Here is a 15,883-nt window from a genome sequence, read left to right as displayed (position 1 = left end):
GGAGGTTTTAAGGGCCGACGTCGGAGAAACAGACTTGGGAAAACAGGGTCCCGGCTCGGCAACACCACTTCCGGGCCGCAGACCGCCCGATCGACGTACAAGCTGACCGTTAGGCGCGGGCGGGGCCGGGGTCACGTGGCCTGCGCGGGGTCAGAGCCCGGCGTACGCGGGCGCACGCAGAGCGGCTCGGCCCGCGGCCGCGCGCCTTGCGTGCGCGCGCAGGCCGGGGGCGGAGCGTGTGGGCTGAGCCTCTGGCGCGCGGCGGGGCGGAGGTGGGGCTCGAGCGGGGTGGAGGGCGGAGGCGGGGCCTCCTCCTTCACCTCCTCCTCCTCCTCCTCCTCCTCCTCCTCCTCCTCCTCCTCCTCCAGCGAGGCTGGGCCGGCGGCGGCGGCGGGAGGCGGGTGACCCGCGGAGGGGCGTCTCGGCCATGACTGCGGAGCTGCAGCAGGACGACGCGGCCGGAGCGACCGACCGCCACGGCTCGGTGGGCCTCGCGAAGGCGAGCGCGAACCGGGGGGCGGGCTCCGGGTCCCACGGGGTAGGGGTGCGGGGCCCAGGCGGGTGCCGCGCGGGGCGCGGGCGGGCGGACGGGCGGGCCTGCGGAGATGGGGCGCGGGGCTGCGGAGGGCGCCCGGGCCCGGCGGGGGCGAGGGCAGCGCTCCGGCCGGGGTGAGCACCGGGGCTCCGGGAGGAAGCTGAAGTCTCTGTAAGGCTCGCTCACAGAGATTGAGGACACTTCTTGGCGTCTGGAGATGGGCTGAAGTTCGAGGGAGATAGCTAATTTGGGATATCAAAAATAAAGGGCTGGACGTGGGCTGCTGTCTGCATCAGGGATCTCTAAAGAGAGCGCTCCTGGCCCCCGACCAGGGGTGAGAAACTTCGAAAAGGGGCAGCTTTGCTGGATTTTTTTTTTTTTTAATCCGTTTTAGGGCAGTGCTGTTTTAAGAGTCTAAAGCAGACCGAAGTTATCTTAAGTTAAAGCGAGGATTTTATCTACACCGTGTGAAAGACCAAGGGTCCTTGTTACCACTTCCTACCTTCTACATTTCCCTCCCCGCCTCCCCATATTTTGAAGCAGAAAGCAGCCTCCCCAGTTACTGCGTTCATCACTGTAGATTTTTAGAAAGGGGGGAGGAACACCGTGATGAATAGAAGGTATGCTGATAATGCTTTCCTAGTCCCAGTATCTAAGAAGATTGAAATCAATACAGGGATTTCTGGGCTAAAAAGGTGAGAGGAAAAGAACACTGGTTTGAGAGAAAAAAGGCTAATGTCTGTGCAAAAAAAAAAAAAACCTTGGGAAGTGGGCAATTTGAGAATGTCTTCTAATGTTACTTTGGAATGTTCTAACTTAACACTACCCGGTCACCCCTCAAGTGGTGCATTTTTTCAAGACAGAATGGGGAACCTGTACCAAGTATTTAAATGCGAGTTTGGAAGTGAGGAATTTCATAAACTATTTACAGTACAGAGCTGTCAGATACCTCCATGTGAGAAACCTTTTACGCCCCCCTTTTCCCCCCTCTTCGGACACTCAAGGGACCAATAGAGTATAAAGTGACCGCACTTCCTTTTTAAATTCCTGCAGTAAAAGATACCTCTAGGTCCTGGGCTCCAAAATGAAAGTAGGCAAATGGTGTTTCATGTGCTGATTTATAATAGAAGTATTGTTAGGTGTTTACAAATGACCCTTGGAATGTGAGTCAGGATTTTCTCTCCTTTCACAGCTGAGTTCTGTTTGTTTAAAGGACAGTGACTTAAAAGCAGGTGGGAAAATCTTAGTTTTGAGATCGTCCTGTTGATTTAGGGAAGAGACTATTTTAAGGGAGGGCAAGTCATATTTAAATTTGTTGGTTGAGACCATGTGCCTTTTGGTCAGCAGCAACTGCGTTTGCCTCTGCTGCAGTTTGAGAGATGACCACTGTCTCAGCCTTCTCGGTTTAAGTGTTCATGTGTGAGGTGTTTGATGAACACTTGTATATAAGTCATAGCTATTTTTGGAAACCTTTGGAACTCCAGTGGCTGTGGCTGGCTGGAGGACCTGATTCCTGGCAACCTGCAGAGTGATGACATTTACTGTTCTTCCCAGCGATTCGCCCCATACAGACAAATGATAAGCTTGGAATGCTTGATAATATTTGCCCTTTTGGTTTTTTCTAATGTAAAATTCCTGAAGTTCGCAGGCTAGAATGAAGGATCCTTATATGAGAAGTACCTTTCCCATCTCAGAGGAAAGACTTTGGTATTTTCTTCTTCATCTTGAGTTTCATGTTAGAATGAACTCTATTTTAAATTCTCTGAAGCAATTCTTCATTGCCCTGAAAGGATCTGGAATTATTCTAATTGAGGGGAGCTCTCTTCCCCTGACACTCAGCAGCTATTTAAAACTTAGAGTGATTCCTTTCCCTTATTGGTCAGCGTACATGGTACAGGCAGAATCTGTTATAGCCCCAAAGAACTTGAGTGGGACAAAAACGCAGTACTCTTGAAATCTGTTCTCAGTCTGCACATTTAAATCGCAGCTTCCCAGGTGCTGCTAGTGGTAAAGAATCCACCTGCTAATGCAGGAGACATGAGAGATGCAGGTTCAATCCCTGGGTTGGGAAAATTCCCTGGAGGAGGGCATGGCAGCCCACTCCAGTATTCTTGCCTGGAGAATCTCGTGGACAGAGGAGCCTGGCGGGCTACAGTCCATGGGATCGCAAAGAGTTGGATGAGACTGAAGCGACTTAGCATGCACCATTTAAATCAGTTCTTGACTTAGATGAAAACCAGCAGCAGTGTTTACTGTTATTGTAGTGCTCTTGGAGGGAGAGCATTGAGCAGTCCTGAAAGAGATCTTAGTTCTCTGCTTAGGAATTTAACCTGGGTGACATCTATTTCTGCTTTATTGACTATGCCAAATCCTTTCACTGTGTGGATCACAATAAACTGGAAAATTCTGTAAGAGATGGGAATACCAAACCACCTGACCTGCCTCTTGAGAAACCTGTATGCAGGTCAGGAAGCAACAGTTAGAACTGGACATGGAACAACAGACTGGTTCCATTAAAGGAGTACGTCAAGGCTGTGTATTGTCACCCTGCTTATTTAACTTATATGCAGAGTACATCATGAGAAATGCTGGGCTGGAAGAAGCACAAGCTGGAATCAAGATTGCCGGGAGAAATATCAATAACCTCAGATATGCAGATGACACCACTCTTATGGCTGAAAGTGAAGAGGAACTAAAAAGCCTCTTGATGAAAGTGCAGGAAGAGAGTGAAAAAGTTGGCTTAAAGCTCAACATTCAGAAAACGAAGATCATGGCATCCGGTTCCATCACTTCATGGGAAATAGATGGGGAAACAGTGGAAACAGTGTCAGACTTTATTTTGGGGGGCTCCAAAATCGCTGCAGATGGTGAATGCAGCCATGAAATTAAAAGATGCTTACTCCTTGGAAGGAAAGTTATGACCAACCTAGATAGCATGTTGAAAAGCAGAGACATTACTTTGCCAACAAAGGTCTGTCTAGTGAAGGCTATGGTTTTTCCAGTGGTGATGTATGGATGTGAGTTGGACTGTGAAGAAAGCTGAGCACCGAAGAATTGATGCTTTTGAACTGTGGTGTTGGAGAGGACTCTTGAGAGTCCCTTGGACTGCAAGGAGATCCAACCAGTCCATTCTGAAGGAGATCAGCCCTGGGATTTCTTTGGAAGGAATGATGCTGAAACTCCAGTACTTTGGCCACCTGATGCGAAGAGTTGACTCATTGGAAAAGACTCTGATGCTGGGAGGGATTGGGGGCAGGAGGAGAAGGGGACAACAGGGGATGAGATGGCTGGATGGCATCACTGACTCGATGGTGAGTCTGAGTGAACTCTGGGAGGTGGTGATGGACAGGGAGGCGTGGTGTGCTGTGATTCATGGGGTCGCAAAGAGTCGGACACGACTGAGTGACTAAACTGAACTGAACCTGGATGAAAACCAAGAGTCCTAGCCACTGGACCACCAAGGGCTAGAGGCAAAGTGGCCCTGGCTGTTGCCCCTGTTTGAAGCAAGAATATTTCAAGGAGGCAAACAGTATAAAAACAGATACAAAGTTTATTATTAGAGACACAGCACAATATATGGGAGAGCACACAGGAAAAGAGTTTGTTTATCCAGCTCAGAATCCGGGCTGAGATACACACTGGGATAACGCTGGGATAGCGTGTGGGCATCCTCTCTAATGAGGAGCGGTGCCGTAAGTCAGAAGTCAGGCAGTGACGCACACCTGGAGAGGAGCACAGGTGTTCAGAGACACACCCAGGGAGATGTGTGGCCACCCTGGATGAGGAGGAGCAGTGAGGAGATGATGTAAATCATTTATGTAGGTCTGTCCTTCCAGGTCTTTGTTTACCTCTGACGGATTATCTTGTTTCTGTCTTCATGCCTGACTGGCCCATGGATCCTCCCCAAGATACGTGTGCAGCTTTATGCTGAGACGGTTCCCACTGTAGAGGCCTGTGGGTGCATGTCCACACTTACTATGGAGTGGGGTCCCCTCCCTTTTCAACCCCCAAAAGCATTCCTTTGCATGTGCAGACAGGGAAGTCTTCCTTGACCTCAGGAGTCGGCACCTTATCTCTTTGCTTCAGCAGCGCACAGCTTTTACCACTAGCTTTGTCCTGGTTGAGAACAAAGGCTTAGTTTTACTCCACTTGACAACCACCAGGTGTCAGGCCCAGAGACCCAGGACAAGCAATTTGAAGGCAGATTGGCTCTTACAAACCTGTCAACCTTGGCAGCTATACTAAGGCTCATCACAAATCCTGCTAACGGAAGCCCTATGAAAACCTGTTTCTGAGAAAATTTAGTGCCTTCTTTTGATTTTAGTGCCTTCTTTTGATTTATTGGTTTTACACTCTTTTATCTTGTCTCATTACTTGTAATTTTGGGAACATCAGTGAGTGAGTGCTTGGTTGGCATCCACAGCTCTCATGCCTCCAGCTACAAACCGTTCCTAGTCATACAGTACTTTTAGTAGATTTATAAAACACATTGACAAGTAACACCTCACCAGGCAAGATCTTGCCATATGTTTTCTTTCATCAAGGAAATTTAAAGTAATAGCCAAGTGAAACATATTTTTCAATGAGAATAATGATGCTGATAATACTAGTAGATAACCTTGATTGATCATGTACTATATGCCAGACTGTGCTCACAACTTAACATATTATCTCAGTACTTATGACAGCTTCAGGAAGTTTTCTTATTTCTTGTTAAGTAATTTGCACGTTACTTACCTAGTAAAGGGTACAGCCAGGGTTGAACCCAGGGACTTCTGACTCCCGAGAGCTCAAGAAATCTCTGATCCTACTTCTAAGTTGATGGACCCATAGTCTTGCATCAGAACCTATTACTCTGTAGAACTGTCTTCCTGATGTTTTAAATTTTCAATCCTCACTGCACTCTTTCTCAATAGATTATCTTCCTTCCTACTTGAATGAGCTGATACCTAAAGAGCTCTCTGTCTTACGCTTGGGGTCCTCCCCCCTTCAGAATCTTTTTCTCTTAGTGGAAGACGTACTCTTCCCTTCTCCCCTCTTTTAGAGATGAATCTAAATCAGTGGTGTCTAGAAACCTTTTTGATTGTGACTCCTAGGGAAGAAGACTCCTGTCATCTAGTGGGTGGAAGCCAAGAATGCTGCTAAATATCCTGCAGTGTACAGAGAGCTTCCCCTTCCACAAAACAAAAAGTTGTCTGGCCCAAAATGTCAATGGAGCTTAAGAAACCTGGTTTAGACGATGTTTCCTCTCATTCGCCTAAGTTTTCTTTCATCTTCTTTATGCCAGCCTAATTCCCAGGTACCTTTACTGCCTTCTGGTCCCTTGAGACTCAGGATGTGGTTCATGGACCAGTAGCATCCATATCACCTAAGAGTTGGTTAGAAATGTAGAAATGTGGATGTGCTGGAACCAGCTTGTACTTGTACTGCCTCTCCAGGTGATTGTATACATTTCTTCCCAACTCTCTGTTCAGTGACCTCGTGTTAGTAGCTTGAAATCTCAGTCGAAATATTTCTACTAAGGCAATTAGTAGGCTGGACAAATCAACATACCACTGTCTGGGCCTCCACCCTCGACCTGCAGAATCAGAATCGCCTTTGACAAGATCCCTGGGTGATAAACTTTGTGAAAGTGATCTACTTTCTGCTCCAAAGGATTCCCATTTTCCCTTCAGCTGTGCATACTTCTCCTCAGTCCTCAAACAAAATAGCAACAATAGCAAAATCGTCTCTGCCTTGTTCTTTAATTTTGTTTACTGTCTTTCATTTTGTTTACTTTCTTGTAAGTCCACCTGTTTCTTCTCTAAAACAGTTTTCCAGTTACAATGTAATTCCAGCTCATTGTGGAACATTTGAAAAATACAGACCCAGGCAAGGTTTAGCTCTTGGCTGGTAAGAGGCCCCCCTCCCCAGGCCGAAGTGAGTTGGTTCCCAGATTTTACTTGAGGTGCAGCAGCAACTTTGCAAAAGCCCAGTTAGGAGGTGACTCTGGGGATCACTTAGGCTCCAGGAAGATAAGGGCTGATTGCCCACAGGCCTACAGAGAGGCTGACCAGGCAACAGAAGATTAGACTGTAGGGCAGTGAGTGGTTTTATGTGATCAGCATCTCTGAGGGCACCCAACGAGAGCCTTGCCAGCAGTAGGCTTTTAGTATTTGTAGCAAGTGAAATGGATCTGTTGGAGGTGACCAGTGACTAATCACCTTCTGGTCAGGTCAGTGACCTTTCAGTACTAGTTCTTTCTGCATCCTTGCTTATTCAAATTCTTTCTCAAGTCCCATTTTCGTGTTTTGATTTGTGATGATTTTTCATGGCCACTTTTTGGTTGATATTTATTTTGGCTTTTGATTTTGTTGCTAGTTATTATCAACTGTTCTGCTTTTTACAAAAAAATTGCAGCGTGTTTTCTTGAATCATTCACCGTGGTCTCATCACAGATGTACTACCGTAAGCCCTCACTTCTGAACTGATGACATCATTTTACAACTTTCTTATGAAAACTAGCCCTGGAAAAGATGTTTGAATTTATGTACTACAGCTTTCTTTCTTTTTTTTTTTTTTTTTTTTTGCGTGGAGGGATGGAGTCATGCTGCACAACTTTATAGGATCTTAGTTCCCAACCAAGGATTGAATCTGTGCCCTTAAAAGTGAAAGTGCCAAGTCCTCACCATTGGACCACCAAGGAATTCTACACTGCACCTTTGCCCTAGAGTGCGAGGGCTTCAGTAGTTGTGGCACTGAGGCTTAGCTACTCTGTGGCATGTGGGATCTTGCTGAGCCAGGGATCAGACCTCTGTCCCCTGCATTGGCAGGTGATTCTTCTCCACTGTGTCACCAGGGAAATCCCCTACTACAGCTTTCTTGGTTTTGCAAATATAGTAACTGGTTTAGGGAGTTGATTTACTCGTGATCACAGGCTGTGGCAGAACCCTGGCCTCAGACTTTGGTTCCGTGTCCTGTTAGTGTGCCCAGTGTTGCTGCGACTGTACCTCTTGAGCCCTCTCCCCTGGGACCTTTGGGCCCTGTGCTGTATGTGTGTTTGTTTGTGTGTATGTCTTTGGCTGCACCGGGTCTTAGCCGCATGCAGGGTCTTTAGTTGTGACATGCAAACTCTTAGTTGCAGCATTTGGGATCTAGTTCTCTGACCAAGGGTGGAACCTGGGCCACTTGCGTTGGGAAGCTCAGAGTCCCAGCCATTGCACCACCGAGGAAGGCCCTGAGGCCTTTATTTTTCTGGCTTTTCTACATTTCTTCTCTGCTAGGGATGAACCTTTGCTTTCTTTGTTGTCACTGCCCTTTTATTAACTGCTTCCAGATCTGCATGTTTGATCCCAAATTGCAGATGACTTTAACTCCTCTTTTTCCAAATGCTTTTTGAGCATTTCTACTTGAGATAAACATTTGTTGCCTCACTCCTTTTCCCAAAATTACTATACCAGCCCTGCAGATACATACTTGTAATCATAGCATCTGCCATATGCCAGTTTTTGGTACATTTTTAATCTTTATAAAAACCCTACAAGGTATGAATTATTATTAATGTCTTACTACTGTGGGAAACCTCAGCCTCAGATATTAATACAGCTTCAGTTCAGTTCAGTTCAGTCGTGTCCGACTCTTTGCGACCCCATGAATCTCAGCACGCCAGGCCTCCCTGTCCATCACCAACTCCCAGAGTTTACCCAGACTCATGTCCATCGAGTCCATGATGCCATCCAGCCATCTCATCTTCTGTCGTCCCCTTCTCCTCCTGCCCCCAATCCCTCCCAGCATCAGAGTCTTTTCCAGTGAGTCAGCTCTTCGCGTCAGGTGGCCAAAGTACTAGAGTTTCAGCTTTAGCATCATTCCTTCCAAAGAAATCCCAGGGCTGATCTCCTTCAGAATGGACTGGTTGGATCTCCTTGCAGTCCAAGGGACTCTCAAGAGTCTTCTCCAACACCACAGTTCAAAAGCATCAATTCTTTGGCGCTCAGCTTTCTTTATAGTCCAACTCTCACATCCGTACATGACCACAGGAAAAACCATAGCCTTGACTAGACGGACCTTAGTTGGCAAAGTAACATCTCTGCTTTTGAGTATACTATCTAGGTTGGTCATAACTTTCCTTCCAAGGAGTAAGCATCTTTTAATTTCATGGCTGCAATCACCATCTGCAGTGATTTTGGAGCCCCCCAAAATAAAGTCTGACACTGTTTCCACTGTTTCCCCATCTATTTGCCATGAAGTGATGGGACCAGATACCATGATCTTCGTTTTCTGAATGTTGAGCTTTAAGCCAACTTTTTCACTCTCCACTTTCACTTTCATCAAGAGGCTTTTTAGTTCCTCTTCACTTTCTGCCATCAGGGTGGTGTCATCTGCATATCTGAGGTTATTGATATTTCTCCCAGCAATCTTGATTCCAGCTTGTGTTTCTTCCAGTCCAGTGTTTCTCATGATGTACTTTGCATATAAGTTAAATAAGCAGGGTGACAATATACAGCCTTGGCGTACTCCTTTTCCTATTTGGAACCAGTCTGTTGTTCCATGTCCAGTTCTAACTGCTGCTTCTTGACCTGCATACAGATTTACAAGGTCCTAATAAATTTTTAAACCAAAGTCTGTCTCGCATTTGAAAAAATGACTTACTCAAGAATAAATTCTAAGTAGCACAGTTGAGGGGCTTCCCAGGTGGCTCAAATGGTAAAGAATCCACCTGCTAATGCAGGCGATGAAGGCAGAAGAAGCAGGGTTCCTGCCCTGGGTTGGGAAGATCTCCTGAAGAAGGTAATGTCTACCCACCCCAGTATTCTTGCCAGAAAAGTCCCGCAGACAGAGGAGCCTGGCAGGACTATAGGCTACAGTCCATAGGGTGGCAGAGAGTCAGATGTCTTAGCAACTGAGCACCTGCAGCATAGCACAGTTGAGACTTCATGCCATTCTGACTTTGCCTGCTGCAGTACATGCCTATCTAGAACCAAACTTTTTGACTACCTTGACAATTTATGGAGCACTTTAACATATATTTCTCATTGAACCCATATAGCAACCCTATGAAATAAAATTTAGTGTGAAGCAGAATTTGCAAAGTGACCCAACTAGTAAGTAGTAAAACTAAAACCCTGGCAAAGGCAATTATTTTTCTAGGATATCAGTATTTTAAACTACAATCTGTAGATGAATTTTGTTAGATGGACAGGTCACAGTATTTACATTTTAAAAATAATCTTTTCATTTTAATAACAATTCCTGTATGCATTACTTCATTTCATAGTCACACCTGTGCTGTCAAAGCTTATGGTATACTCTCTTTTCCAGCTGTAGAAATTGATGCTCAAGAAAGTTGAAATTTGCCCAGAGGCTAATGTGTGGTGCAGTCGGGGCTACCTGGTGCTATTTCCACCATCTAAGGCTTTCTAATAAAAACAGAGGTCAAAATGCCAGACATTCATAGCCAGATAAAGATCTGTGTGAGTAGATGCTAGCAGCTGCTACATGATGGTTAGTAGGTTAAATTTAAGATATCCTAAGAAAATATTTCCTTTTTCCAATATTCCTGCCCAATTTCCTGGTGTCTTTTTTTCTTTTTTGTTGTGTGTATGCGTGTACATATGCAAAGCTCAATTTTTATTCAGTTGAGGTGAAATTCATATAATATAAATTACCTATTTTAAAGTATACATTTAGTATATTCACAACATTGCACAACCGCCACTTCAGTCTGGGTCCAAAATATTTTTATCACCCCAAAAGAAAACCAAATTCTACTAAGCAGTCCCTCCCCATTCCCCCTCCACTCTCCCCGCTGGCCACACTGATCTGCTTTCTGTCTCTGCGTTTTACCTGTTCTGGATAGTTCATGTAAACGGAATCGTATAATATGTGACCTTTTGTGTTTTGTGTCTTTCACTTAGTTTATTGAAGTTTATCCAAGTTATAGCATGTATCAGTACTTTATTCCTTTCAATAATGGCTGATATTCAGCTCTAGAACCAAACATGGAACAATGGACTGGTTCCAAATTGGGAAAGGAGTACAGCAAAGCTGTATATTGTTACCCTGCTTATTTAACTTATATGAAGAGTACATCATGTGAAATGCTGGGCTGGATGAAGCACAAACTGGAATCAAGAGTGCCAGAAGTAATATCAGTAACCTCAGATATATCTGCAGATGACACCACCCTAATGGAAGACAGGGAAGAGGAACTAAAGAGCCTTTTGATGAAGGTGAAAGAGGAGAGTAAAAAAGCTGGCTTAAAACTCAACATTCTAAAAACTAAGATCATAGCATCTGGTCCTGTCACTTCATGGCAGATAGAAAGGGAAATGAAAACAGTGACAGATTATTTTCTTGGGTTCCAAAAATCACTGTGGATGGTGACTGCAGCCATGAAATTAAAAGATGCCTACTCCTTGGAAGAAAAGCTATGACAGTTCTAGACAGTGTATTAAAAAAGTGAGAGATCACTTTGCTGACAAAGGTCCATATAGTCAAAGCGGTGGTTTTTCAGTAGTCATGTACAGATGTGAGAGCTGGACCATAAAAAAGACTGAAGGGTCGATGCTTTAACACCGTGGTGCCAGAGAAGACTCGAGAGTCTCTTGGATAGAATTGATGCTTTTGAACTGTGTTGCTGGAGACGATCTTGAGAGTCCCTCAAATAGCATAGAGATCAAACCAGTCAGTCCTAAAGGAAATCAACCCTGAATATTCATTGGAAGGACTGATGCTGAAGCTCTAATACTTTGTCCACCTGATGCAAATAGCTGACTTACTGGAAAAGACTACGATGCTAGGAAAGATTGAAAGCAGGAGAAGGGGTCGGCAGAGAACAAGATGGGATGGATAGCATCACCTACTCAACAGACATGAGTTTGAGTGAATTCCAGGAGATAGTGAAGGACAGGGGAGCCTGGCATGCTGCAGTCCATGGGGTTGCAAAGAATTGGACATGACTGACTGACTGAATAACATATGTCTATTACATCTTGCCTCATGTAAGATGTAATTTTTCCATTGGTGTACATTTGAATTTTTCCCACCTTTTGTCTTTTGCGAATAGTACTTCTGTGAACATTCATGTCCAAATATTTGAGTGTGTGCTAAGTCACTTCAGTCATGTCTGACTCTCTGCGACTCTGTGGTCTGTAGCCACCAGGCTCCTCTGTCCTTGGGATTCTCCAGCCAGGAATACTGGAGTAGATTGCCATGCTCTCCTCCAGGGCATCTCCCTGACCTAGGGATCAAACCTGTGTCTCCTGCATTGTAGGGGAATTTTTTACCACTGAGCCACATGTAAAGCCCTAAACCTTCTTCCAGTTATTTTGGGTATATACCTAAGTGTAGAATTGCTGGATCATAGGGTAATTTTATATATAACATTTTGAAGAACTGTCAGACTTTTCCACAGCATCTTTACTGTTTAACATTCTCACCAGCAGCGCACGAAGATTCCAGTTTCTCATATCCTCCCCAAACTTGTAATTTTCCATTTTTGCTTTATTTCATTTTATAGGAGTCATCTTTGCCTATGAAGTGATATCTCATTTAGTTTTGATTTGCATTTTCCTAATGGCAGTTGTTGTTAAGCATCTTTTCTTATGCTTATTGATCATTTGTATCTCTTCTCTGGGGAAATGTCTGTTTCAGTCCTTTGCCCGGGTTTATTTGTCTTTGGTTTTTGAATTGTAAGAATTTTAATATAATCTGAAATACTAGACCCTTATCAGATTTATGTTTTGAAAATATTTGCTCCCATCCTGTAGGTTGTCATTTCACTTTTTTGATAATGTCCTTTGTTGCATAAAAGTTTTTAATTTTGATGAAGTGCCACTTACCTATTGTTTTCTTCTGTCACTTGTGCTTTTGGGGATAATATAAAAAGAATCCATTGTCAAATTCAAGATACTGAAGATTTACCTCTCACTTTCTTGTTAGAGTTTTATAATTTTAGTTCTTATACTTTAGATGTTGATCCATTTTGAGTGAATTTTGAGTATTGTGTGAAGTAGGGGTAAAACTTTATTCTTTTGCAAGTGTATGTCTAGTTGTTCTACCACCATTTTTGTTTGTGGAGTGTGTAAATTTAAAGTGTACATCATGTTACTTTGGTAAGTGTTATATTACAATGTGTTTGCTCTTCTGATATTGCATTATTATTATGGTCAGTAAACCTTCCATTAAATCTCTATGGCTGTTTTAGTACTTGTTGCAAATTTTGCTCTTAAATACTGTCAATCTTATACCATCCTGAATACCATTTTTTGAAGAGGCTTTTTTTCCCCCATCAAATAGTCTTGCCATCCTTATCAAAAGTCAGTTGACCAGGACTTACCTGGTTGTCCAGTTGTTAGCAGTCTGCCTGCCAGTGCAGGGGACACATGGCCCATCTGTGGTCCTGGAAGACCCCGTATATCACAGGGCAGCTGAGCCCACGCGCCGCAACTGCCGAGGCCCCGCGCCTAGAGCCCATGCTCCGCAGCAGGAGAAGCCGCTAGAGTGAGAAACCTGCGCACTGCAGGGAAGAGGAGCCCCCGCTTGCCGCAGCGAGAGAAAGCTGTGTGCAGCAGTGAAGACCCAGCACAGCCAACAGTTAGATAGATAGATAATAAAAATTAAAAATTTTAAACATCATTTGGCCAGAGATTGTGACTCTTTCCTGGACTCCCAATTCCAATTCATTTGCCTATCTGCTTATGCTTATGCCAGTACTATACTGTCGTGATTACTCTAGTTTCACAGTACCTTTTGAAATCTTAGAGTGTGAGTGCTCTTTGTTCAATATTGTTTTGGCTATTCAGGGTCTTGTGAAATTCCATATGGATTCGAGGGTCAGCGGTTTCATTTCTGTAAAAATGATCATTGGAATTGATCTTTATTACGTTGCATTGAATCTGTAGATCACTTTGGGTAGTATTGACATATTAATATTAAGTCTTTGTGTTGGTTCATTTTATGTGTCAGGTTGACTAGACCAGGAGGTGTCCAGACGTTTTGTCAAACATTCTGGTTACGTCTGTGAGGGTGCTTCTGGATGAGATTAGCATTTGAATCGGTAGGGTGAATAAAGCTGATTGCTCTCTCTGATATCTTTGGACCTCATCCTAGCTACAGAAAGCCTAAATGGAAAAGGCTGATAAAGAGGAAACTTTACCTACCTAATTGGGTGCAGGTCTTCTCTTGCCCTCAGACTGAAAGTTATGTCATCAGCTTTCCTGGTTCTCAGGCTTCCAACTCAGGTTAAAATGACCCCATTGGCTGGTTCTCCAGCCAGTGTAGATCTTGGAACTTCTCAGCTTCCAAAATCCCAAGAGCCAATTTGTAATAATAAATTTCTTAATTCACATATACTGGAAACTATGAATACAGGATTTCTTCACACACACACACATGTACGCCCTGTTGGTTCTGTTTTTCTGGAGAAACTTAATATGGTCTTCCAGTCCATGAACTTGGGTGTTTTTCCATTTATGAAAGTTTCCTTTATGTTTTTTCTGAGTGTTATATAGTTTTTAGTATACAGATCTTTCACCTTCTTGGTTAAATTTATTCCTTAGTATTTTATTCTTTTGGATACTATTATGAATGGAATTGTTAATTTCCTGTTTAGATTGTACACTGTTACTGTATAGAAACACAGCTGATTTTTTTCTATTGATCCTATGCTCTTCAACTTTGCTGAATTTATTTATTAGCTCTAGTGACTTTTTTGTGGACTTTTTTGGTGTTTTATATATCATATCATCTATAAATAGGGATAGTTTTGCTTTTTCCTTTCCAATGTAGGTGCCTTTTATTTATTTTTCTTTCCTAATTGTTCTGTCTAGAACTTCTAATATAATGTTGAATAATATTGGTGAAAATGGGCTTCTTTGTATTAATACTGATTTTAAGGGGGACTCTTCCAGTCTTGTACTACTGTGTATGATGTTAACTGTGAGTTTTTTCCTAAATACAGGCCCTTCATCACGTTGAGGAAATGCCGTTCTTTTCCTAGTTTCCCAATTATTTATATCATCAAATGTGTTGTATTTTTTCTGCATTGATCAAGATGACCGCCCCCCCCCCCCCCCCCCGCCCAACTTCATTCTGTTAGTATGGTGTACTGCTTTTTTCTTTTTATGTCTTTGTCAGTCACATTCTCTTAGGCATCCATTTTCAAATACTTGACTAAGCTCCATCTCTTCATTCTTTGAGATGTGCAGAGTATACTCTTAGTGCTTAGTCGCTCAGTTGTGTCTAGCCCTGTGACCCCATGGCCTGTAGCTTGCCAGGCCTGTCTGTCCATTGGTTTGTTCAGCAAGAATACTGGAATGGGTTGCCATTTCCTCCTCCAGGGGATCTTCCTGACTCAGGGATCGAGCCTGCCTCGCCTGTGTCTCCAGCACTGCAGGTGTATCCTTTACTCACTGAGCCATTGGAAAAACCCATAGACTGTACCCTACCATTCCACTTTTCCTACCAGCTTCCTGCCGCTTTCATCATCTTTGGTTTATTCAGTAGCTTTATAACTCACGGTTAAGCTTTCTTTTCCTAGTTTTAACCACTTTTAAACTAGCTGTTAACGTGTGCTAGATTAATCCCTTTAAAGTGCCTTTTTTGCCCCTCGCATTTCTTCCCTGCTGAAGAGCCTGTAATGGTTTTATGTTGTTCATTAGTACCCCACTCCAGTACTCTTGCCTGGAAAATCCCAGGGATGGAGGAGCCTGGTGGGCTGCAGTCCATGGGGTCGCGAAGTGTCGGACACAACTGAGCGACTTTACTTTCACTTTTCACTTTCCTGCACTGGAGAAGGAAATGGTAACCCATTCTGGTGTTTCTGCCTGGAGAATCCCAGGGACGGGGGAGCCTGGTGGGCTGCCGTCTGTGGGGTCGCACAGAGTCAGACATGACTGAAGCAACTTAGCAGCAGCAGCAGATCAAGTCTAAACTCATCCTGACATTTAGAACTGTTCATAATCCCATCCCACGTCACCTCTCTGGTCCCAGTTATTTATAAAAAGATGGGAACTACATACTGAGGCCCATCTAATAATAACATAGAATTTTGTTTCTAAAACTATAAGCATGTAAACTTGGTTTCTATATCTTTTCCTCTATTTTCTTAGTTTCTCATTTAGCAAATAGATTGCTAAATGACATTTTCTTAAACTTTTGAAGATGCATTTCATAAGACCTTGTCATATTAGTTTCCTGGACCTGTTTCTTGTATTTGGTTGAGGCATATATGTATTTAAAGAAATAAAAAAATATTGTCTTAGTGTATTCTAAAATAAGGAAAAACAAGGTGCAGGACTTTGTGTTTAGTATGAAAGAAGACGTTCATGTGCATAGACCATTTCTGAAAGATGTCAGAAGCTATTAATA

The 15,883-nt window shown here is 43.6% G+C and overlaps 1 protein-coding gene across 17 annotated transcripts in view; it reads left to right on the top strand.

The window, feature by feature from the left end:
- Positions 1–220: 220 nt before the first annotated feature.
- The window catches only part of USP28 (ubiquitin specific peptidase 28), a 70,238-nt gene continuing 54,575 nt past the window's right edge, over positions 221–15,883 (top strand). For 5 of the 17 annotated variants that reach the window (XM_069555098.1, XM_069555092.1, XM_069555085.1 and 2 more), the window contains exon 1: positions 366–538. In XM_069555098.1, coding sequence (XP_069411199.1) covers positions 428–538 — 111 coding nt within the window. In that variant the 5' untranslated portion in view covers positions 366–427. Of the gene's footprint in view, positions 539–15,883 lie in introns of all 17 variants that reach the window. The other 12 variants (XM_069555102.1, XM_069555095.1, XM_069555090.1 and 9 more) reach the window with 6 other exon arrangements.

Source organism: Ovis canadensis, chromosome 15 (assembly GCF_042477335.2).
Source record: "Ovis canadensis isolate MfBH-ARS-UI-01 breed Bighorn chromosome 15, ARS-UI_OviCan_v2, whole genome shotgun sequence".
In the NCBI taxonomy this organism is placed as follows: Eukaryota; Metazoa; Chordata; class Mammalia; order Artiodactyla; family Bovidae; genus Ovis; species Ovis canadensis.
This window is presented reverse-complemented; position numbering and strand designations above follow the sequence as displayed.